The sequence below is a fragment of the Mus pahari genome, chromosome 8 (genome assembly GCF_900095145.1).
Source record: "Mus pahari chromosome 8, PAHARI_EIJ_v1.1, whole genome shotgun sequence".
NCBI classification, from domain to species: domain Eukaryota; kingdom Metazoa; phylum Chordata; class Mammalia; order Rodentia; family Muridae; genus Mus; species Mus pahari.
In genome coordinates, this window is record NC_034597.1 from 50899952 (window position 1) to 50925990 (window position 26039).

At 45.6% G+C, this 26039-nt stretch overlaps 1 protein-coding gene across 2 annotated transcripts in view; it reads right to left on the reverse strand.

Annotated features, from left to right (window-relative positions):
• Positions 1 to 26039, reverse strand: part of Atp8a2 (ATPase phospholipid transporting 8A2) — a 514463-nt gene that overhangs the window by 193134 nt on the left and 295290 nt on the right. For both annotated transcript variants that reach the window (XM_029541754.1, XM_021203245.2), the window contains exons 26-27: positions 22140 to 22323; positions 19004 to 19114 (exon numbers count right to left, since the gene is read on the reverse strand). In XM_029541754.1, coding sequence (XP_029397614.1) covers positions 19004 to 19114; positions 22140 to 22323 — 295 coding nt within the window. The remainder of the gene's footprint in view (positions 1 to 19003; positions 19115 to 22139; positions 22324 to 26039) is intronic.

Genomic DNA, 26039 nt, shown 5'->3' on the forward strand with positions numbered 1-26039 from the left:
TTAGAATAAGGAACAAAATACCCATGAAAGGATATAGATACAGAGACAAAATTTAGAGCTAAGATGAAAGGATGGACTATCCAGAGACTACCCCACCCGGGGATCCATCCCATCATCAGCCACCAAACCCAGACACTATTGCACATGCCAGCAAGATTCTGCTGAAGGGACCCTGATATTGTGGCCTCTTGTGAGGCTATGCTAGTGCCTGGTAAACACAGAAGTGGATGCTCACAGTCAGCTATTGGATGGAACACAGGTCCCCCAGTGGAAGAGTTAGAGAAAGTACCCAAGGAACTGAAGGGGGATGCAACCCTGTAGGTGCAACAACAATATGAACTAACCAGTACCCCCTGAGCTTGTGTCTCTAGCTGCATATATAGGCCGACTAGGCCATCATTGGGAAAAGAGTCCCCTTGGTCTTGCAAACTTTATATGACCCAGCACAGGGGAAGGCCAGGGCCAAGAAGTGGGAGTGGGTGGGTAGGGGAGCAGGGGCGGGGGGAAGGTATAGGGAACTTTCGGGATAGCCTTTGAAATGTAAATAAAGAAAATATCTAATATATATATATAATTGTAAAAAAGGGGGGAGGAGAAGGAAGAGACAAGGAAGAGGGGAGAAGAGTAGGAGGGATGAAGATGGGAGGGGAAGAGGAAGGAAAGGAAAGGAAAGGAAAGGAAAGGGAAGGGAAGGGAAGGGAAGGGAAGGGAAGGGAAGGGAAGGGAAGGGAAGGGAAGGAAAGAAAAGGAAAAGAAAGAGGTAGAAAGAAGAGAGAGGGAAGGGAGCCGAGGAAAATGGGGGAAACACACGCCCCAAAAAAGCCAGGCATGGTGGTGTGCACCTGCAATCCAGGAACTGGAGAAGCAGACATGAAGAGACCCCCGGGGCTCCCTGGCCAGCCAGCAGAGCCTACCTCGTGAGACCTAGGCAGTACGCTACAAGGGGCTAAACTTGGAAACTAAACAAAAGCAAAACCCAAGGAGAATGGCACCGGAGGCTTCTTCACCCTCCCACCCCACCTCCATCCCCACAGTGGCTTAGACACTACAGTGGCTGGCTCAGCAGTGATTGTATTAATTCATTACCAGCTGGTAGGACTGGGGCTGGGTCTTGGAAGTTCCCTTTCTCTCATGGCTGGCAGCTGACAACTAAGAGGGGCTGGTGTGTGTGTGTGTGTGTGTGTGTGTGTGTGTGTGTTCTGTCACACACACTGTCACAGGACCACTCCCCCCACCTCACCCCATCCCTGTCTCCTGGGAAGTCTATCCTTCCTTCCTTCCTTCCTTCCTTCCTTCCTTCCTTCCTTCCTTCCTTCCTTCCTTCCTTCCTTCCTTCCTTTTCTTCCTTCCATCACTTGTGCTCCTGGCTGCCTTCAGAGTTACTCACATGACTATGTTTTGACATGGGGCTTCTGCTTCGGGCCTTTTATCCAACACTGCAGCATCATCTACTAGAGGAAACCCGAGTGAGTCGGTGGGATTTGGTTGAACACACCACTGACTTCGCTGGACACTGCAGCTCTGTGGCCTGTGAAGGGTGCAGTGAAGGGCACTTCTTCCAGCCTGTACCAGAGAGGCACATTCCTAGGGAGAGTTATGGACTCAGATACCCATGCTGCAGCAGATACTGGCACCATGAAGCACCAGGAGCAGTGCAAACTGTGGCCTTCACGCTGGACAGACAGATAGCAAAGAACTTGTTCCCACCACGGCCTCATTTGTGGTTCACACAAAAATTTTTCTTTTATAACCAACAAAAAATTTCCAGGAGAGATTAAAAAAGGAAGGATGTGACATCTCCCCTAACACATCTTAAAGGTGTGTTGTACTTATTTTTATGTGTATGTACCCCCAAGATTTGTTTATATATGGATATATGCATACACAGAAAATACAGACAATTCACAGGACTAATGGTAACATACTGGGGATGTAGCTCAGTTGGTAGAATGCTTGGGTAGCATGCACAAAGCATGGGCTTCATCCTCAGTGTGATGGTTTGTATAGGCTCGGCCCAGGAATTGGCACTTTTAGAAGGTGTGGCCTTGGTGGAGTAGGTGTGTCACTGTGGGTGTAGCCTTTAAGACCCTCATCCTAGTTGCCTGGAAGCAGACTTCAAATGAAGATGTAGAACTCTCAGCTCCTCATGTACCATGCCTGTCTGGATGCTGCCATGTTCCTGCCCTGATGATAGTGGACTGAACTTCTGAACCTGTAAGCCATCCCCAGGTGGCGCACGCCTTTAATCCCAGCACTTGGGAGGCAGAGGCAGGCGAATCTCTGAGTTCGAGGCCAGCCTGGTCTACAGAGTGAGTTCCAGGACAGCCAGGGCTACACAGAGAAAACATGTCTTGAAAAAAACCAATAAATAAATAAATAAATAAATAAATTCTGTCCTTATAAGAGTTGCCTTGGTCATGGTGTTTGTTCACAGCAGTCAAACCTTAACTAAGATGTCCAGTATGAAACAAAGCATGGGTTTTATAAACAGGGCATGATAACACACAGCTGTGGCCCCAGCATTCCAGAGGTGAGGCAGAAGGATCCTAAATTGAAGAGCTAAGGCCAGCCTGGGATGCGGTACATGAGACATTGTGTCTCCAAAGCAAATGGATTTTCTGGAGTCTTTGGGGGGAATAAGGCAGATAAGCAGGCGTTTGCCAGAGCAATTAAACAGGCCTACCAGGACATTCTCTCATGAGAGACACTTGAAAGAGCCACACAGTCACATATTCTTATGCAATGGGGACAGTGTTAAATGTTAACTCAAAATTGAAGTCACAGGGGCAGATGCCAGAAATGCCTGCAGACAGCCAAATACCCAGAGATGGAGCAAGCCTGAGAGATCCCAAAAGTCCCCAGAGAGCACAGCAAAGTCTGGTTAAGAGAAGGGGTGACAAATCACCCCAAGGACCTTCAGAGAAGCCAGTGAGTGGTAAGATAAATTAAAAGAGAGACTGTCCACTACGTATTACTTCCCAATCGCCACTCATTCTCTGCCTTGAAGCCAATTAATGAGAGAAGCAGAAGGACTCAGTTCTGGCCCTCTGGGGAGTTTCTGATCTAGTTAGGAGGATTAGATACCACATTGGAAATGCTTGACAGAAGTGGCCTGTTTCACCACACTGAGTGTAAGGAGGTCAGTGAAGCAGAGGTCACAGGTAAGAGAGCCAGAGTGGACGCCAGCAAGGCTGAGACACTTGACCCGGGCCTTGAAGAATGTGGTGAGCTTGGAGAAGACACGGACAGTGTCCTCTCTGATGCTGAACATGTCACGGCCGGTGTGCATAGCACACAGCATTGCTTTGTTTTAATTATTTGGGGTGTAAACCTAGGGCTTTGGCGTCAGTTAGGCAGTAAATATATCTGCAAGGTAATCCGTCTCTGGAATTAATGTGTTGTTCACTCAAGGCTTCCAGTAGCAGCTTTGGCAACCGGAAGATGGGGTTGATTTGTTTTAATTTCTTTTTCTGGTTTCTAAAATCGAGTTAAATAGCTTTGGTCCATGGATACAGATAGAGTCTAGGCAATGCTTTGACAAGCTGCTAGGTTTAGGTTCTAGCTGCTAATTAAGCATGAAAGATTTCTCCTTTTTTCCCCTTTGGCTTCATTTTTGTAAATTGAATATGAGTAAGTTAGCTTTAGTGCATATTTCCCTTGTAAGCTTCCCCCCACCAAAAAAAGGTTAACCACATAAAAAGTTCACCTATGTTTCATAAAATTTAAATTTACTTAGCCTGGAGACCAGCAATAAGTCTGGAAAGAGTTGGTTTCCCCTTTTCCTATTAAATACTAGTTACTAGATATACACACTGGCTTGTTCTGATGAGTGGGTACCCAAAGCTGGAGAGGTTTGTCTGCGTACACACTCAAGGATTTAAGAGCACTGAGGGAGTGTGACTGATAGAACTTCTGACCCGTTAAACCTACGCGAATGTTCTAGAATCAGGATGGTTTGACTCACAACGTCTCAATTTCCTTATAGTACCACAGGGATCTGCTGGGGACTTACATTGAACTTTGAGTGTTGCTCTTTGCCCAGACTGCTAATGAGTGGTCTGGGTATTTTGTGCCGGGCAGCTATGGTGACCTCAGCTCGAGTCAGGCCCATAATCATCTGAGGTGAATAGCTAGCATTCTTCAGTGTGCTGTGCTGCCGAGGTGTACTGCTGGTACGTTGTAGGGGGACTGTATGTGCTTCTAATGATACTTTGAACTTATAGTGAACATATCAAGACAGAGCTCCATCATCAGGCACACATACCGATTGTCCCTGCTCAGAAATACAGTTTGTCCATCTGGAAGCAGGGACATCATTTTTACCATCAGTTTAAATTATCACCAGGACTTCAGGGAGACAGTATATCTCCAGCCCATCAATAGCCTCTCAGAGCTGGCCATCTTGTCCCCAGCCTTCCAGCAGATATTTTGACTCAGTGCATCCTGGAGATTAGGTTTGGGTCCCCATGAGATGCTTTAGCTTTGAAAGAAACCAGTAGAATTTGCATTCTGAGAGGAGTGGAATTGCTTTCATGTGGATTCCTTTATGGTGACATCCAGGTAGACAAGACTGCTGGTGTGTGTATGTGTGTGTGTGTGTGTGTGTGTGTGTGTGTGTGTGTGAGAGAGAGAGAGAGAGAGAGAGAGAGAGAGAGAGAGAGAGAGAGAGAGNGAGAGAGAGAGAGAGAGAGAGAGAGAGAGAGAGAGAGAGAGAGAGAGAGAGAGTTGGGGGGGACTAAATGTGTACTGTGCTGACTATGTTAGCTCCCTCCTCTCATCTACCTGCTCTTGGGGCCACTCAAAATGTGGGGTGCATGGATTTAAGCTGGTGATGGAATTTGCAAACTCCATCATGGTTCAGTACAAAGAAAGGTGGGGATACAGATATGTGAGAAAAACGATTTCTTGGTTGTGGACAGGGTACCAATGGGAATTCCAGTGTTTGTTAATGTCTCAGCTATTAGCAACACAGACAGGAAGCAGGGCAGCTTAATCTAACAGAGACATTCATGTTTATTTGCCATGGTGGGTGATGGAAGTGTCAGAATGTCTAGTAAAGCTGTGCTTTAGGCAGATCCTTGTAAAGGCAGAGAGAGGAAAGCCCCTCTTCCTTCTCTTTTTCCTCTTCCCCCTCTCCCTCCTCCTCTTCCTTCAGGTTTTCAGCAGATAATCAGTGGCTACCACAGTGTCTTGGGTACAGAACTTGAACTAGGGGACTACCTAGACCAGAAGAGCCAGCCTCAAGTCCTCAGCTATGCTATAATTGTGCCTGCTAATAACAAGTCTCTAGAAATGATGCCCATGGTTACTCTGAGGATTCATTATGTAGATGACCTTTGCCCAAGGTCTCCTGTTATCTCGAGTCCCAAATATTTTGATGTGTGAATGTCCATGACCACCATTTGCTGAGGATGAGGTGGTGGTGGGGATGGGTCCAAGTATGTATGGCCAAAGCTGGAACCTCAGTGGCCCAAGGTTCTGACTGCAGAGTGTCACCCTGTGCAACTATCAATAGAACTCTTTAGCTATGGGACAGCAAAGCCAGGGTAACTGCAAGCCCGAGCCTCTGTGCTCCTGAACGAGGGACCTTTAGGCAAAGTCCTTGCTTGTCTTTTCCCTCATGGAACCCAGATAAGCCAGATGGGAATGAGAACCACGTTTTTTTATTGCCTGGTATGAAAATGGGATCCTATTTGGTTTGATAAACAGCTGAGCATTTGCTGAAGATTGGAGATGGAGTAGGAAATTGCTCAGACATGCAGATTGGGTTAATAGGGGAAATTCTCTGGGAAGGTTAAATGGGAACATACATTTAGTCATCACATACAGCAGATACAGGGTTGGGGGAAGGACTCTGAACTTGCTCATTGTGCAAATACACTATCTAAAGATCTGCATTGCTGTGGGAGATCTGAAAAGAGACATCACCAAACAAAGGCAGACAGTGGATGAGTTCACAAAAACTCACCTGTAAATGGATCATTTACAGGCACTAAAATGAACCCTTTCTAGTGTACAGTTCTCTGAGTCTTGCCAGATATACTTTCACAGTCAGATATAGAATCTCCAATTGCTTCTGGTACTTCCCAGGCGCCTTTGTAGCCAATGACCACAGCAAGCCTATTATTATGTATTTACCAAGTGAAATGAAAACTTGTTTGTGCTAAAATGTGAAAATGTAGGAGTTACTCACACCTGTAGACAGTTGGGAAGTGGCCCAAACGTTCTTCAATAGATGGGATGAACTGTGGTATATCCGTGCAATGGAATACCACTTAACAATGAAAAGTAAGAAAGAATAAACTACTGAAGCTCACAAGAGCAAGGGCGAATCTCCCATGCATTAAGCCATGTGAAAGAAGACATGTATTTACAATCCCATTCACATCACCTTCTGACAAAGGCAGAACCACACAGAGAGAAAACATAGAGAGTCCTCGAGGGAGTAGGACTGAGCATTGGCTAAAAAGGCACCTGGGAAATATCTTAAGCAAAGGGGCGGAGCATTTCTATATCTGACTGTACAAGTATATCTGGCAAGGCTCAGAGAAGTGTGCACTAGAAAGGGTTAATTTTAGTGGATATAAATGATCCATTATTAAAAAGAAACTGGTATACCGTACTAATAAACACCTTCAAAAGAATTAAAGAAAACTCCATGGTGAGGCTAACAAGGACTAAAATCTTGTAGGTAAGAGCCCATGTTATGAAAAAACAACTTTCAAATTGGCAAGGGGCTGAGAAAAAGATTACCACAACAACATGTGGCTTGTTCCCGGAGAGGTGATAAACTTCATCCTATAATCCCTGGACTAAAGAGAGGCCAATATTTTAATCGATATTTTACTGGCAGGCTCTGGAGGCATAAACGGCATTTAATAGGATGAATCTGTATTGCCTCCTGTTGGCTTGAAAACCCAGGCAGGGAGGCCTGTACCTCACCCCTCTGCCTGGGCTTGCTTTAAGGGTGCTTGGCCCATCAGGGCTTGAGACTGGAGGGGCAGAGGACAATCCAGCAGCCTAGGACATCAGTCAGAAAGTAGTCTAGTTGCCTAAGTTGATGGTCAGAATGCAGCAGACATAATTTACCACTGAAAGCAGAAACACTAGAGAGGCAGGTTTCCTGATATGATGCACGTAACAGAAGCCATTTGAACTATTTTAAAGGCAGCGGAAACCCAACACCAGGACCAAGCGAGCATGTGTGCTAGCATGGACATTACATGCACATAAGTGGGCTTTAAATCAGGCTGAAAACCACACCTCCCTCCAAAGCTGGTGTGACAAGGCTAGGGCTAGAGAGGAGCAGAGGCGCCTGCATCCTGCTTTGGATTCTCCAGAAGCCAGGGCATGGCTTCCAAATGCTGGTGATGGTTTTCCATGTGGGGATCGTACTCTAGATGCACCAGCCATTCACACGGTCTCATGCATTAGTTGTCTACTCCTGCCACAGAACATGTTCTTCCCACATCACAGGCTGTCCTGCTACCTGTTACACAGCCTCCACTCTTGAACTCGGATATCCCATCATTCCTAACCAAATATCAACGAAATCCACCTGCTCAGAATTGCACCACTCGGGTAGAGAGGAGCCAAAATGGATGGACCAGCACAATCAATTAAATCCATCTGTGTTAGTTTTGGAGTGTGTATGTGTCTGTGGTGTGTGTGTGTATGTGTATGTGTATGTGTATGTGTTCATGTGTGCCCTATGTGTATGCGTGTGTGTGGAGGCCAGTGTGGATGCTCAGTGTATTCCACAAATGTTCTCTGCCTTATTTTCTGAGACAGGGTCTTCCACTAAACTCATTGACGCAGATAAAATGACAACAAGCTCCAGGGATCTTCTCCTGCTCCCCAGCACGGGATTAGAGGTGAGCCACACCACAGCTGGCTCTATGTGGTGTGCTCCTACTCCAAGGGCTAGACTCAAGCCTTTACAATTACTTAGCAAGCACTTTAGAGATGGAGCTGTCTCCTCAGCTCAAAAGAACTGATTTTGAAAATAAGACAGTAAAAGTTTTAGGTAAGTAAGTCTCTAGTGCAGCGGATCTCAATCTGTGGTCATGATCCCTTTGGTGGTGGTGGTGGTGGTGGTGGTGGTGGTGGTGGTGGTGGTGTGTGTATGTGTGTGTCAATGACCCATTCCCAGGGGCCACCTAAGACCATATGCATATCAGATATTTATATTACAATTTATAAAGGTAGAAAATTACAGTTATAAAATAGCAATGAAAGTAATTTTATGGTTGGGGTCACCACAACATGAAAACTGTATTAAAGGGTCACAGCATTAGGAAGGTTGAGAACCACTGACATTGTGGCAGAAAAGGAGAAGTCATAGAGAAGAACAATACAAAAGAACTTTAAAAGGCAGGAAAACTCCTAGGGAAAAAGGACCTATTGGTGAAGTCAATTTCACAATGATAAAAACCTAAGGATTATAGGCAAGATAAAATTTAGGAAAAGGTAGGAGTGTGCTTAAAGATTATGCAGTTAAAATTGTTCGTTATTCTCGCAAAAGATGATAGTAGGCAAATTTAATATATACTGAGGATCCTCTGTGTTTGTGTGTGTGAGTGTGAGTGTGTGCATGTGTGCATATGAGAGTGTGAGTGTGTGTGAGTGTGTGTATGTGTGAGTGTGTGTGAGTGTGTGTGAGTGTGTGTGAGTGCATGTGTGCATATGAGAGTGTGAGTGTGTGTGAGTGTGTGTGAGTGTGTGTGAGTGTGTGTGAGTGTGAGTGTGTGCATGTGTGCATATGAGAGTGTGAGTGTGTGTGAGTGTGTGTATGTGTGAGTGTGTGTGCATGTGTGAGTGTGTGTGTGCGCGTGTATGTGTATATACGTGTGCATGTGTGTGTCTGTGTACACGGATCTCCATAAGTAAATGATACTGGGAGAGAGTTAGGTTAGATCAGAAAGCCATTTCCTCAAAGTGGGAAACACATACACTACCTTTCTAAAGAAATCGCTCATAGTTTAAAAGACAAAAATACAAAACAGCAACCACCAACCGGCAGAGTCATGCATGGCTGCCTCTACTGCATGTGTTCACTCTGTTTAGTCCTGTCAGGGGCAAAAAGAGTTAAGAAACAGTTCCTGTCCTTAGAGCAGTCAGAGCAGATCTCTAAAATAAAAACAACCAGTGCAACAGGGCTGAGGGCACGTTGGGATTCATGAGGCTTTAACTCAGGAGCTGGGCGAGCTGCCCCACACTGTTGGGCTTTGTCTCCCCAGTGCCAGCTGGGGAGGGAGTGGGCATCAAGCTTTGGAACCACGGCTGACCGCTCCACGTCCCACGGTCCTCCAGGTCCTTCACTCAGCTATGTTTTTAGACTTTGACTTTAAAAAAAAATTATTATTCCAAGGAAACTTAAGCATTTTATAGAGTTTCGAATTCTCAATTTTAAAACCATCAATGTCTAAATGTGTTTTTTTAGAATGTTGGGTAATTATAAATGATCCTCTTAGATAAAACAGCTGCAAAAACATCATTAAAAAAAAAAAAAAAGCTCCCACCGTCACATGTAAAAGGCAGTAAGAGTCTATTTTTATAAAGTTCAAAGCGACTGTGAATCTCACGGGGGAATCCCCGAGGACACCCGATGGCTGTTTCCCTGCCGCTGGGCCTGCCTCCTGCCTGCCCCCATTCCCTCTCCACCTTGTGCTAATAAACTCACAGCTCTATGCTCCAGCAGCAACCGACTGGGCTCTCAGAGAACACTGCCAGCACATGGCTAACTAGTTCCCCAGCCGTCTTCTGAGGGAAATACAAAACCTCGCGTGTGCCTTACCCAGGCCTCCAGGAACCCCGACATTTATCTGAGCTGGATAGACACTGAGTGTGAGTGGGAAAGACAGGTGCTGGCCTCTCGGGGCTCACTGACCTGTTCTTCTCCCCCTGCCTCCTTCGCCACTCCACACAGCTCCTGCTCACCCATCTACCTTAACCCATCTCACCTTGGAAACCGGAAGCTCCAACCCACGACCTCTGTGAAGCACCATTTCTGGCAATAAACCCCACTTGTTCTGCCTCGCCCGCAGTCAGCTCACTCACTGTGTGCGGTGCAGGACTCCTTACCTGCATTCCCCACCCCACTCCAGCAGCACAGAGCCTAGGCCCAGGGTATTCACTTGAAGAATGAGGCCAGAAAAATAGACTTCAGAAGATTCTGTTTCAGGGTAATTTTCCTGTTGCCCCGTGGGAAGTCTCTCTGAACGGTTTTCTTATTGACATTTTGACTGCCCAACAATTATTAACACAAAATGGGACCCACCCAGATACTCATGGACTCTATGAACTGCTCTGAAGACAGGTTGACACCAAGCCTGTGCATGCAGAGTTTCCTGGGCAGGGCATGATGCCACAATCATCTGCCAATCACAGATGGCGACACGGTAGAGCTTATCCTGGATGCTCCAATATTAGCGTTCCACTGGCTGCGGGGCTTCTGTAGAGAGTGCATGGCCTCTACATGTGTGTGATAGGGGGGGTCACATCTCTGACAGAAAGGCTTACAGGTAGACTGCCTTCTGTGCTCTGTCCATCTACTTCAAATCATGTCAAGAAACAAGAAGCCGCCTCTGCCAAGGCAGGCACATAGATAACAAGAGAGCTTAGCTGTCAGGAGTTTTACCACAATGACATTTCTTGTGTTTATAACACCGTGTGTGTGTGTGTGTGTGTGTGTGTGTGTGTGTGTGTGTGTGTGTGTGTGTGTGTGTGTGTTGGGGGAAAACATATGTGTGCACATGTTACTATGATTGCATACACATACCCTGTATATGTGGAGGTCAGGGGTCAGTGTTGAGTAACTTTATCAGTCACGCCTTATTTCGTGGGGACAAGGTCTCTTATGGAACTTAGAGCTGGCCGTCTCAGCTAGACTGTCTAGCCAGCAAGGCCCAGGAATCAGCCCCTTGCACTGAAATCACAGATGTGTGCCACCACAACATGGTTTTAGGTAGACACAAGAGATCTCAGGCCTTTATACTTGTGCAGTAAGCCGTTTCACCCACTGAGCCATGCCCCTAACCCAAAAACGTGTTTGAGAGATCTTTGAGTTGTTCCATTTTTAAAAGGCTGGATCATTGGATGAACTGTGTGAGAGCGGGTGGTATTGAGCTAACAGAGCCTAATGCTTCGTGCATGCTGGGTAGGCACACTACCACTGAACTATATTCTTCATACTTTTTTCATTTTTTAAATTTTGAAACAAAGTCTCATTGATTTGCCCAAGCTGGCCTTGAACTCACTGTGTAGCCCTCATAGGAATTGAATTTGTAATCCTCCTGCCTCAGCCTTCCAAGTAGCTGAAATTACAAAGCCTGTGCCAATAGGTCTGACCTGGATGGATTCTTTTTTGACTCGGTGTAAGACAGTTGTTCTCTAGAGATGCTAGCATTAACTATTTTTAGATTGATTTTATGTGGGTGTCTTGCCTGTGTGCATGTATGCACATCATGTATGTGTCTAGTGCCTGCAGAGGCCAGAAGAGAGCGCTCAATGTCCTGAAACTTCTTTTCAGGTGGTTGTGAGCTGCCATGCTGGTGGTGAGAACTGAACCTGGATCCTCTGAAAGACAAAATGTGTTTTAATAACTAAGGAATCTCTGAGGACCTGGATTCTGACATCGGAGTAAAATTTATCCCGAGGTCTTGTATGAGTGGTGCCATAAAGCTGTGAAATAACTTTATATGTGAGACTATATATGAAACACATTAAAAATTCCAAGCACTCAGATTCCAAGATGTTTTGGATTAGAAAGGGTAATTTATACGTAATTGTAAGTTGTTTTGTTTTTCAAATGTGAAGCTCAGAAGCTAGGACACTGCTAAACCTTTCTTCATGTTCCAGAGTATGAGGGGAGGAGGTGTGTGTGTGTGTGTGTGTGTGTGTGTGTGTGTGCACGAGTGTGCAGTAGTATGGGGGTTATCTGCTTGCTTTAGGCTTGTCAGACGGTGGCAGATCTTCATTGGCTATCAGCCAAATTCTGTTGCTTCAGGTTTCACTTAGTCTGCTAGACTTTCTTGTATTCAGTAGTAGCAATTTCAGACCTTCATGGTGAATGCACAGGTTAAAGGTCCTTATCCTGTGCCAGTTTAACAATATCAAGAAGACACCAAAATATACACTGTTGTAAGTAAATTGACACTTCAAGTCCCACATCGTTCCTACATTGATGCTCTCTCTTTCCAGACCAGTCTCATCTCTGAGATAATGCTGTACAATATTCCTAAGTGACATAGGAGTTTATAAAAGGCCAGTGTCATTATCTCCTGCAATGTCAGCTAAATACAAACAATGACTCTGTTGTTCTACTTAAATTTAGTAAATACTGACTTTTTCCTTTCTTTCTCCCCCTTCCTTCCTTCCTTCCTTCCTTCCTTCCTTCCTTCCTTCCCTCCCTCCCTCCTTTCTTTCTCTTTTTCTTTCTTTCTTTCTTTCTTTCTTTCTTTCTTTCTTTCTTTCTTTCTTTCTTTCTTTCTTTCTTTCTTTCTTTTCCTTTCTTTCTTTCTTTCTTTCTTTTCCTTTCTTTCTTTTCCTTTCTTTCTTCTTTCTTCCTTCTTTCTTCTCTTCTTTCTTTCTTTCTTTCTTCTCTTTCTTCTTTCTTTCTTTCTTTCTTTCTTTCTTTCTTTCTTTCTTTCTTTCTTTCTTTCTTTCTTCTGACTGTTCTGAGACAAAGTTTCTCTGTGTAGCTCTGTCTGTCCTGCCCTGGAACTTGTTTTGTAGACAGCTGGCTGGCCTCAAACTCAGAGATCTGTTTGCTTCTGCTTCTGCTGTGATTAAAGGCTTGTGCTACCTATGTCCAGCTAGAATACTGACTTTAAATAATCAGTTTCAAAACTTTTTTTCCCAAGGGTTCAGGAAGGCCATGGGGAAGCACCATTCTAGAAAATGCTTAACATGTAGCTGGTGGTTGGCCACATTATCAGAGCTGGAGAACTGAACACCTGAGTAACTTTTAATTAACCCCTCTTGCAGACATGCCACAGAGTTGACACACTAGGACTTCAAAAATTACAAGCATCTTTCCATAAGTTCTTTATCCTTAATTTTGCAGTTTCGGCAAATTCTTCCCATTATCAAAATCAAAGAGACTCTTCAAAAAATAAAAATAAAAAAGAATCTGTCTCTGGTTTTTGTTTATACATTACACAAGAAGATAGTTACATGAGGGTCATGAATTATGATCCAGGCTTAGCATTACAAAAGACATCAAAATTCTCTACTCACTCTGCCCTGTGTATTGATGGGCAATTTTTCTGCAATCCCTTTAAACATGGAATTTGCCTGCTGCAAACAACAGAAGTCCTGCCAAGTTGTTAGATCGTATTCCTCGAAGACTCACTCCCCCTAGCCAGCATCTCTCCTAACTTGTGTCTTATTCTCATTGCAGAGTCCATTGCAGAGACACATGGGTGCCTGTCTCCTGATGGCTTCAGGAAGGCCATCTGCCTGGAGTCAGAATCTTTAAGCCCCTAGCCAGCTTTGCTGTCAGAGGACAATCCATCTGGCTGCTGCTATAAAACTTAGTGTGTAATTGGTTTAATGGAAACTCAAACTCCATGTAAACCTCCACACGATCAGTCTTTACACTGCATTTCCCTCAACATGGCTAAGGAGGTAAGGTGCTGAGTCCCCCACTCCATCCTCACCCCTTCTAGCCTATATGTCAGCTGTGCTAAGGTAGGATCTATCATAATGTCTACCGTTTTAGCTCGGTTAGAGTGCACAGCTGTGGACACTCATAGTACTTGCAGCCACCACGCCATTCTCCAAAGTTCTTTGTGACACTCTTACTGCCTGTGGGAGGCAGACAAAAATTGAAGATTCGTCTAATAAAAATTCAATTGTAACTAATAGAACTATACAGTACTAAGGGCATATCATACTATACTTTAACAGCACTGACAGAGAACAAAGGAGAGGGATGCTATGGGAAGTGAAGCCAAGGAGGAACAGGTCCCAGACCACACAGGGGCAAGAGAACAGACTCTCTATTCAGTGACCTCTCCTCACCAGGATCCCAGGTACCTGGCAGGGCCTGAACACGCAGCACATTGGCAGGATCACAGCCAATGTTTCTGAGTTCCTCTTCCCCACCAAGCGCCCGCCCTGCCAGTCACTGGTCATGTGCATGTTTCTTGAATCCCATCCTGGCTTCTGAAGAGACAGCCAATAAAGTACAGAGTCACTAAGGTGCAAAGTACTAAAATAAGGGACTATGGAAGGAATGGAGGTGACCACTGTGTCCTGTTGTTAGTTGCACCTCTGCTGGGGCCTCTAAGAAGCCACAAGGACCACTGTTTTATCCCTATTTTTTAAAATTACTTGAACAATAGCCATTTTGCCCCAATAAATTTGATGTGGTGCATTCAATGAGCTCTTCGTAGATCTGTCAGCAACAAGAAACTCGTTATGCAAAAGTCCCCGAATCATGCCTGTGGTCTGTTCAAAAGTGTGGTGAAATGAACTAATTAGACCAACAGCATTTTGGAATATCCATGGCCTCAGGAGAGGGAACACTGCCATTCATCAAGGCTTCAAATAGATGAAACTGAAGATGACACAGATGCTCAATCAGCACAGGAAGGGACTGAACAGACTCTAGGGGCTCATACAGTGGGACAACACACCCAGGGTCCCTGCGAAGGAGTGGGCAATGAGTCTCAAGGACCCTTCAAGTGAAACACGAACTGTAGCTTATGCTCCATAGTATGAAGACATTTATCTAAAAACAACAACAAACAAACAAACAAACAAACAAAAAACCAAAACTCTGTCTAACTGTAGAGAAAAGACAAGGGGGGATAACACATAAGGTTACACTGGGGTAAGTGGTGGGAACTTCCAATATGTGTTCCATACTGCAGAGAGAATACTACCTATTTCCCTTGTATAGGAACCACTTATATGGAATATTATACCAAATAGGAAGAATCTGCCATGTCACAGTTTTTATTGGAAATCTAGATAGCATAATTGTCCTCATAAAAACAGCTAGGTCACAGAGCGTGTGTTCATATGCATATGCATGATATGCAAATTGCTCTTCTACTGTATTTTCAAACGTCCAGAAGTCACATGTATATCAGAGGGTGATGGGTACCTGTTACTATGGCAAGGTTCCTCTGTGAGTCACAAGAAAACCCCTCAAGTCACACAGTAGCATGCTTCGTTTGTTCTCACTTAAATCAACAATTATAACCTTACCTTTATTTTTTTTTTTGCAAGTGAACAAATTATTCTACAATAACTTTTGATCTTGCAGTTCAAAATATAGTAAAATAGCGTGCAAGCAAGCAGTACCTCTCTATTCTGAACGTTACACTTGGAGCACATGTGGTGCCAGCACAGAAATCTGGAACCAGCAGACATTAACTGAATGGACACTGTGACCATGATCCAGTCAAGGGGTTTTGCTCTCTTGGTTTCCAAGTTAGAACCTCCTAGAAATCCTAACTAGAAACAGAGGCACAGACTCATGGAGCATTTTAATTTAAAAAACAAAAAATCAAATCAAAACAAAACAAAAACTATCTAAGGAATGTATGATGGGACTTTCCAGTGGATGGTTGAGCAACACTTAGCTGCGACTAGACATTTGGGGCCCTCACTCAGCACTGTCAGGGGCCTCATCCAAGCAGCACTTAAAGACAGACTAAAAGGCTGCTTTACTTGGCTTTAGCCCACTTGAAGCAAAGGAAAAACAGGAAGATAGTAGGTATAAAGGACTAAGAAGGGCCCCCTGAGGGCTGCTCTGGGGGCCCCACGCAGAATGTTTCGATAAGAAGTCTAGACTATCAGCAATCTGCTGATGGTGAGGAAAAGCAGATTATAACGACGTCGCTGTGCAAAGCCAACAGCTAAAGGGACAGGGTGCTGGGAAGTCTGGGATGATGATAGCATCCCGGCTCCGCTCATGCTGCCCATGCCGTTATCTGTGACCCCAAGTGACACTAAGGAGTGACTCCTATCTCGTATGCAAGGAAAAAAAGGCAAAAGCTGGCAGCTGGCAGGATAGGGGCAGACATGTCTAAACTCCACTAGGAACTGTAAAAACAAGAGCAGAGGGAAAGCAGTGAGGGAAAAATGAGCCACACCAACATCTACAGGGATCTGAACCTTCCTACCCAGAATCACATGCTTATTACATCTGCAAATAACCCCAGGTCCTGCTATGTATGAGAAAGACTTTCCTTTCTTAAGAAACAATAGTTGTTGTTCACTGTGAGCAGATAGGACCTTTGTCACGGGGCTTAGGGTAAGAGGAACAGGCCAGGCTGTTAGATGTTTGCCAGGTCTCTTCTGATCTCTTGTGAGATTCTTTGAAGAATCTGAGAGGCTCCCAGCATGTGGGAATCCACTAGGTCAACTACACCAGCCAGTCATCTTCTACACAGAGACAGTCACACCCGGGGAGCACAGAGTGACAGAGAAACAAAGAAATTGCTCTTTATGCAAATCAGCAAAATGCTGTTTTCCAGTGGCCCCAGAAGACAAAGACACAGGCTGTTCCTGCCCGACTAATGTCTTTGGCTGGACAGCCATGTGTTGTGAACAACCTGCACAGCTTGGGGAAACCCTCTTTCTTAGAGTCCTCACCAGACAAGTGGCATCAACCTTTCTGTGTGACTTGAAGGATTCATTAGGAAAGAACTGACAAGCTGACAAAGTAGCAACATGGGGGAAGTTTCTTCCTAGTTATCATCTTTATTATTTTATTATTCTTTTCTCAGTTGGAAATTTATACCATAATAAAAGTCCAGGCAACACTGGTTTTGATTGCTCTAAAGACTGACTTCCATGTCTTCTGCCTCCACTTTCTTTCTTCTTCTTCTTCTTTCTTCTTTCTTCTTTCTTCTTCTTCTTCTTCTTCTTCTTCTTCTTCTTCTTCTTCTTCTTCTTCTTCTTCTTCTTCTTCTTCTTCTTCTTCCTCCTCCTCCTCCTCCTCCTCTTCCTCCTCCTTCTTTTTCCTCTTCCTTTTAGACAAGAGCTCATGTAGCCCAAGCTGATCTGAGCTCATTGTGTATCTGGGGCTGATGGTGAAATCCTCACCCTTCTGTGTCTATCTACCAAGTGCTGGGACTACAGGCATGCTCCACCCTCTCTTTATGGTCTTTTCTAACAGCGCCCAAGTTCAACATGCTTCCTCTCTCCCACCCCCATTTCTCATTGCTATTACTATTATTTAGTCTTAGCACTGGGGACTGAGGCCAGGGCTTTGTTCATGATAAGCAAGCGATCTACCAGAGAGCCACATCCCTAGCCCTCCTCTCTTGTAAATACATTTGACAATCTAGTGTCAAGATAGACTCAAAGACACACTTTTATAGCAGAGCTGTTCTCAGAAAGGAAGTAACAAAGACCAAACCTAAAGAGCTTCCTTTACTTCCAGGTCCTTACCCTCTAAGAAGCACATGGTTTTCTCATAAATGAATTAGCATCTCGGAAAACTATAGGACTGAGCTGGTTAGTTTTTCTCAACTTCACACAAGCTAGAGTCATCTGGGAAGGGAAACCTCAACTGAGAAAATGCCTCCATCAGATTGGCCTATGGGAAAGGCTGTATGGCATTTTCTTGACTTATAACTGTCAAGAAGGAGTCCAGGTCACTGTGGGTGATTCTATCCTTGGGCAGGTACTCTTGAGGTGTATAAAAAAAACAAACAGAGCAAGCCATGGGAAGCAAGCCAGTAAGCAGTCATGCCTTCAGTTCTGCCTCCAAGTTCCCTGACCTCCTTCAGTGACAGAACTACAGCTAAGCTGAACTAGTCTTTTCCTCCCCAAATTGTTTTCAGTCAACATTCCACCACAGTACTAGGAACCTAACCAAGACAAAGGCAACAGGACGTGAACTCATTGTTGCAGTGAGAATTTTGGTTTCTTCAAAAACACAGAACTATTATGGGAATATGGTTTCATCTAAATCCCAGGTGTGGGATATGGGGTTGCTTCGGATTGTCCACAGCCACTGATTATGATTTGCCTCGTGCTCTAACAGGGGTGTGAATTCACCAGCTGCCAATAGTTTCTGAAATTGTGTTACATTTGGAATTCTAGGAACTTTACAGAGGCTATATAAATGCTAGAGTCTCGAGAGAAGTTGGCCAGTTGGTTTGTTGGATGCTGTTGGTTGGGGTTTGTCAAGTGGTCATGAGCAAAGGGACTAAAAGAAGTAATTTGATATCCTAACAGAGATCAAACGTGCCCCAAGGAACTCAAACTCTCTAATCAGCAGGAAGTAGTCTACCAATATTTTCACTCCCCTTCTCTTCTATTCTTTTTTCTCTCCTACCTAATGTTAGGGGGTTGATAGTATGGAAGAAGGGTGAAGAAGGGTGAAAGAAAGAAGAACCCACAAAGTAGTCAAAAGTCAGGCCACACAATGTGACATTTTAAACAATCCTATCAGTGTCCTACAAGATGTCCCTCTCATATCCATACTTTGCCACATAAGGCCTAGCATCGAAGTATCCTAGGGGTAGTGAGGACAAGTTCAGGGAACAGCAGATTCCATAACAAATGCAGCAGGGAACTAGGCTCTGTTCATGCCGGGGTGGGGTGGTGGTCGTGGACACGGCACAGGCACAGGTTGCCCAGCAATGTCTCAGAGGCACCCAGAAAGATGGCCACCCCTGTTTCCTAGCACTGACCACACTGGTCTCGTTCTGCCCTAGCAAGATGAAGGAGAGAGTGTCAGGGCATTCTCTGCCACCACTGACACTGCACAGCAAGGAGGAAGAGCACAGCATCAGGCCTGGGATGGGGGATCTCGGGAGGATGGGGAAGAAAGGTGGCACCCAGCCATGTCACTCATTACAGGCCTCAAGGTACAGACAGCTAAAAGGAGGCTGCACAACACAGACTCTAGTAGGAACCAACAGTAGCTTTAATTTTTCCATTAGCAAAACCCTTCCTTAGGGTGGAGTCAATGTCTACAGATGTTCTCTGCAGAGGCCTACCTCCTTTAGGGAGGGATGCCCCTGCTCCTTACCTCGATGATGTAGAGGACCACGTTCTTGTAGAAACAGTACAGGATACACTTGGTCACCCGGTTGTAGCTCCAGGCTCCGTGGACCAAAAGCAGCTTCTCCAGGTAGGAAAACTGAAAAGGAACAGTGGCCAAGTTCAGAGCAGCCTGTCACTGAGGGCTAAAAGGCACAGACTGTCCTTATGAGCAGAAACCAGACCCGTAGGAAACTAACAAAACAAAACTAAACAACCAGACCACAAAAGCCAACTCTGTTCCCTGAGGTGGAGCTTTCAGGGCAGCCGAGAAAATCTCTTCAACTGACTAACTGATATTTTTTCTCCCCAACAAGCTGCTGGACTTTCACTGTGGCTGGGCCTCTGAGCTAAACAACTTCCAGAGAACTGATTAGGAAAAGGTGGAGGGAAAGCATGCAGGAATGGGATGCCTCTGTCAGATCCGTGACAGATTTTATGGTGACCACAGGAGAAAGGCACAGAGACTCATGCAACAGAGGTTTGATCAAAGAAAGATATATATACACAAGAGCCTGTTCTTTCAGCTTGTCAACTAAAAGCAATTATACTTTCCATACGCTATAGAGACACCTGGACAGACTTACACTCACACCTATAGAGATATACAGATATACAAATAGCACACATACACACACACACACACACACACACACACAAGGACACACACAGCCTCCACTTCCTCATCCACGTCGTGGTCCTTCTTTATCTCCCACTCAATCGGGGTGCCTGGCTGTGCAGTCAGGGGCAGCTGACTGGCTCTCAGTAGGGGTGTTGTAAGGGCCCTTATAGTGTGAGGCCAATCCACAGTATTCTAATACCATTTCCCCTGAACCAGCTCCATTTTCCCAGAGTCATACAAGACAAAGGCTGGGAAGGTGGCTTGTTCTTTGGTGGTCTGGGAGCTGAGGGCTGTGGACACACACTATATATACCACTCAGTCCCTCTTCCTAGCTCAGGTGGCCAGTCACCTGTCCAGCAGAGCTTGCTACGTATGCAAGCACGAGGCAGTCAAGTGAGGCCATGGAATCAGGACTCTGCCCACTGAATGTGCTTCCTAGCATCTTCTCTTTACCTTATGGGACACTTCCTTCAAAATACAATTTTTAAAAATGTGGCCACCAACATCAAAATAAAAACAAAACAAAACATGGTGTTAATTTCAATCAAACATGGTTATCACTTCAATGGGACAGAGGAGCTCATCCCATTGGTGGTGGTTTGACAATGGCAATTAAGGAAGAGGCATTTTAGAATCTAGCTAGTGTTTGGCACAAATTCAGCCCTGAGATGACAGCATTCCCCTGCAGGACAATGAACAGGAAAGTCCAGGCATGGGTAATAGCGGTTGCCTTAGGCTCCTTTGGGAGAGGTGGCTACTACCCTGGAGGGCAAAGAAAACCTCAAATGGACTTCTGCAGGCTCCTCACTACCCTGCTCTGATGCCCCCTTTTAACAAAAGCAGTTGCTTCACCTTCTACCTCCTGCCCATGTGCAGTTTCAGGAAAGAATGCCCCCATCCCTAGACATTCTACAGAAAAGCAGACAAATATTTGCCTGTAACTCCTAGGAAACCTCTTAAGATCCCTTCCAGCCATATGATGTTATAACTCAAGTATTTAATAATGCTAGGGTGTATAACATCCACAGTTGCTGACAGCAGGCAGGAAGCATGGGTCCCACGGGCCTCCGCACAGTTTACTCGGCAAAGGAACGAAGCAGGTGTGTGTGGCAGCCACCAAGTTCACTGGGGTCTGCTGTTCTCTGATGCTGGGCCTGTGCTCAGATCTGAGGCCAGTTGTTGTGTGTAGGACCTGCAGGTTTCTCACCTGTAAAATTCCTACCACCTACTTCAGGAATCAGCTGAGGGATTTGGAGTCCACCAAGAAACACAACTGACTTAGTCGATTTTCAAAGCCAAGTGGTCTGGGTAATTTCTTGCTGCATTTTCAGAGTCTCAAACCAGAAGGAAACATGAAAGGTGATCAAACAGTGCTTCCTTCAGGGGTAGGGAGGCCCCAAAGTTGCAGAGGAGCAGACCACAGCCCTGGGGCTGTAAGAAGGTTTCTATGCATCTCCAGACATTAGCTGAAAGGGTGGCAAAGCCATTGTTCCTTGGAATCATGCAGTTAAGTTTAACATGTTCTTCAAAAGCCTATTCGGGGAATCAGAGGGTCGGGGAGAAGCTGGTGCTACAACAAATGCAGGCACTTAGCCACAAGACCCTGCAACTCGGTATCTGGGAGAACATGGCAGTATTTCCTGGGACTGAGCTTCTACATGATCTACCAGGCCAGATAGTCCTGGGGGGGGTGGAGGGGTTGAGGATGACTCTTCTCCTTTATTGGTGGCTATCACAAAGGGTTGGACACTTCTTGGATTCTTGAAGCTTGTATGAGGTAAGCAGGAAACATATCAGCAGGAAACAGGAAACACATCAGCAGGAAACAGGAAACACATCAGAACCAACAACTGTAAAGCACACCGGAACCATGCCAGCAACGGTTAGATCCGAGAAGGACAGACAGAACTCTGCCTGACTGCAGGAGGCTGCTCACTTCTGACCATGAGTCACATGGCCCCTGCTCCCTCAGCTCATCTCATAGCAGAACTCTTAGAGGGTTCCCATCCAAGAGGGGACAACTCTAAGTGACTGCTTCCTTCTGAAGGGTGGTCCTTGAGTGAGGGACTATGTGTCATTCTGAGATAACTATTCTTCAGTGAGGGAATATGAAGAAGAAGGAGGAGGGGAAGGGGAGGAAGAGGAGGAGCAGAAGGAGGAGAAGAAAAAGGAGGAAGAGGAGGAGGAGGAGGAGGAGGAGGAGAATGTGAAGGCAGTCAATGGGAACAGGAGTAGAGTTGTAGAGATCAAGACATCCAGGGTCTGTCTGCCAGGAAAGGCACATCTCTGAATGACAGGTCCATCGGCCAGTCCCACCTCTGGTTAAAGGAAGCCCAACCCAGAGAAGGAGCCCTTAAACTGTTCGAGGTTCAAACACCAGAGAAATCAGCAGGCACTTGCAGTTCCTCTAGATGGTGGCTTCCCAAGGTGCGCAGAGTCCTTGGGGCTGAGCCCTAGGCTGACTCCCGTGCCCAGCTGCCGTCACTGAGAAGGGAGGCTGACCTGTGCAATGGCATAATCTGAGTTGTTCGTAGCTTGCATGCCCTCGTTCCCGCTGATCCCGACCCCTACGTGGGCTGTCTGGATCATCCCCACGTCATTGGCACCATCTCCGATGGCCAGGGTGATGGCTTTTACTCGCTTCTTCACAACATCCACGATCTCAGACTTCTGCAGAGGGGACACTCTGTGAGAGAGGAGAGAAGAGGAAGAAGTGAGGAAAGCAGGCACCCCATCCTGAGGGGACAGCTATAGCACACAGGCTGCATTCAAAGGTGGTTACCAGGCAACCTCCAACCCAGTGCTTATATTTTATGCTCATGTGCAAAGAAGCTTTGAGAAAACAGGAGCCCATGGCTTTCAGTGTTTGCTAAGTTCATGGACACAATTCATATCCCTGAAGCAGCCAGTCTGCTATCCACGGCCGAGTGGAATGAGTAGCAGGCAAACCCTCTGCGGCACATGGGCACTGCTCAAGACCAAACACTGGTTATCTAGTTAACAGGACCTTAGAAACTGTCTTCCCAATAAACTAGAACACAAGAAGCGATCCCCCAACCCGAGCTGTGCTCTCCGTCCTATATAGCATGGGGCTGGCAAAGGAAAGTCCAGATAATTTACAGAAAGGTGAGAAAATGGGCGAATGTGAGAAAGGGCAGGGGAAACCAGAGCAAGGGGAAAGAAGATTCCATCTCTATGCAGAGATGATGATATGGTTGCCAGGCAGGCAGGGCAGGAGGCTGAGTTTGGATAGTCCCAGGCCTGAGGTCTTCTGCTACCAGAGAGGCAGAAGCACAGCCCAGAATGGGAAGACAAAACCAGCCTGTCTGGGTTGAATGATTGGTGCCAAGATCCGTACACGTTCTAGGAAGAAGGCTACAAACCCAAGGACCCAGTGGGCAGCAATGTTGGTTCGTGAACTGTCTCATCACACATCACACGCAAGTCAGGATGATCCAACAGCAGCAAAAGCACCACTTGCCTTCCAGAACTGACTTCTTTTTAATCCTGAATTGCTAATCTCCTTTGGGGAATTTACAGGTGAGTTCCCAAGTCACCTCCAGCATGAGGTTCAGTGGCTGCAGGCACAAGCTGACCATGCATACACTAGAGGAATGCTTGGAGACCTGCTTCGGTTTCTTTCTTTTCAAATCATTTATTTATTTTCATTGGCATGTGCATTGATGTTTTGCTTGCATGTACATCTGTGTGAAGGTGTAGGATCCCGGAGTTACAGTCATGAGCTGTCGTGTGGGTGCTGAGAACTGAACCTAGGTCCTCTGGAAACGAGCAGTCAGTACTCATGACTACTGAGTCATCTCTCTAGCCCCAAGACCTGCTTCTTAAGAAATGTGCCATCTGGCATGGTCCCCATGTTCCAGGATACTGTAGGCAGACCTGTGGCTGCAGCTTTCCACAGTATATGTCACCCAACTGAGAGTGAGTTGGTCTTTTACCAGATGGTATAGAGAGAAAAGATACCTGCAGGGTTGGAGGTTGGCCATTTCACAATGAAGGAGAGGATAGGAGAACTGTGGACATGGAATAGGAAAGGAGCTAAATGAAACAGGTATGTCTTGACATAGAAGTTGTTAGTTTTCTGTTAGGTGTTACAGCTTGGTTCTTAGGGTATCCTACAGAGGCCCACATGTTAAAGGCTTAGTTCTCAGGTATTGGGAGGTGGTGGGTCCTTTAAAATGTGGAGATTGTAGTTGGAGAGATTGCCCAGTGGTTAAGAGCACTGTGGTTGATACCCAGCACCTACATCATGGCTCACAACTGTCTGTAAGTCCAGGTCCAGGAGCTGTAATGACTTGGTCTGTCTTCTGCAAGCACCAGACACACATATGGTGCATAGACACGTGGTGCATAGACAAACATTCAGGCAAAACACTCATATACATAAAATTAATTGATCTTAAAGAATTTAACAGAACAAAAGATGGAGCCCAGTGTGTGTGTGTGTGGGGGGGGTGTCTCTCAATCATCAAGAGCATCCTTTTGAGAATGTAGTGGGACCAAGTTCCTCCTCATTCTTCTTTCCAACTTCTAGCCTTGAGGTAAACATCTTTGGTCTGCCATGAACACCCTTCCATGGTGTTCTACCTCATCATGGGTCCCAGACAACAAAAATGATCAACAATGCAGAGCTCCAAAAACAGAAAAAAAAATACAAAACCAAAACCATCCCCAATAACTTTTCTTATAGTGAAAGAAATCTGGCTAAAGTGACTAACAAGAGTGAGCTGCAAGTCACCAGGATTGTTCAGTTTGCCTCTGGGATTTGGCTCTGAAGTCACTCAGTCAAGCCTACTGCGATGTGTGACAGCACACTCCATGAACATCCGACAGCTCCCTCTCTCCAGCTAGCAAGAGCAAGGGGTGTGTAAAGCAAGTCCTACCCTAGCATTTAAGGAGCATGAAATTCTCATCAAGGATTTATTACACCCCCCACTGTAATGCCTTGAGAAAATGTAAGTCTAAGCACATGCCCGAGGTTCAAAACAAATGTCAAACAGCCAATTTCTACAGGACCGACTGGGCACCATTATGATCCGGCTGCATGGAGCATTTGAATATGCCAAGTTGCCATGGAGAGAAAAGCAGCTTTCCCCATCTTAATCTGTGACCTGGAATCATGCACCATACTTAATAAGCATTCCCAGAATATAATGCGTTCACCCCATAAAATAAAGCCCCAGACCACATCTGAGCGGGGTAAGGTGCTTGGCACACTTCTGTAACCAATTGTGGTGCATTATGAATAAAAACACAAACCCTAAAAGTTCCATCAACTGAAGAGGCTGTCTACACACATACAGAACATAACAGATTTGCTAATGAAGAATTCCCCTCTTGTGTCGTAAGAAAGGCTCAGCGCTCTCCTGAGAGTCTTGTTTTCTGTATCCCGACTTTTTAAAACTAGTTTTCTCAATGGACTTCAGCATAATGCTTAATTAAAACCAAGGGTGGATTATAGGAGTAATGGCATGCACTAATTTACCAGAGCTACAAAAGCCCTGGTCAGGGTGAGTTTCTCATCCTGGGTAGTGTAAGTGAACTTAGAAAGCCCCTTTTCCTGCTCAGCCACCTTTGAGGTGGAACTGGACCAGGATGACGGGTTGGTGTCTAGAGCTGGAGGGGTTTAAAAGGACCCCTCTCAGAGACATCCAAGAGAATGCCCCGCAGACCATCAATACCCACCAACTAACCAGACCCACTGAATCCTTCCACTTTCATTAGTTGGTTCCAAATGATTAAATAACTACAAGAAGTTTGCAGACCACTGTGCCAGACCTGTGATTCTCAAATGTTAAATAGGCTGCAAAGCCATCTGTAGACCCTCATTCAGAAAGCCAGGGAGACACCTGTATTGTGGTTTGAGTGAGAAATGTCCCCCATAGACTGGATTCCAGCACTGGGTCCCTGGTTAGTGGCACTGTCTGTGAGGGCTACAGAATCTCTACAAAGCAGAGCCTTGCTGGTCAAAGCCTTTGGATTTTATGGCCTGTGGCCCCACTTCCTGTTCTCTTCTGCTTCCTGTGTGTCTTTGAAATGTGATCGGTATGCTTCGAGGCTAGCCTCCCACACCTGCCGCCATGCCTTCCCCACAATCAGGATGGTATGCGTTCTGGACATGAGAGTCAAACAGATCCTCTCTTCCTTAAGTTGCTTTTATTTGGGACCCTGTCTCAGCAACAGAGAAGTAACCAACATAGCCTGTGATGTGAATTTCTAACCAGCTCCCAGGTGATGCTGAAGTGGTTTATGTCAGTGATACAGGTAGTTCTTTCTAGCTCATGTTTCCTAACTACACTAAATGATACCATAAGATGCGTAGAAAAGGTCAGGAAACCACCACCACCACCACCACCACCACCACCACCACCACCACCACCACCA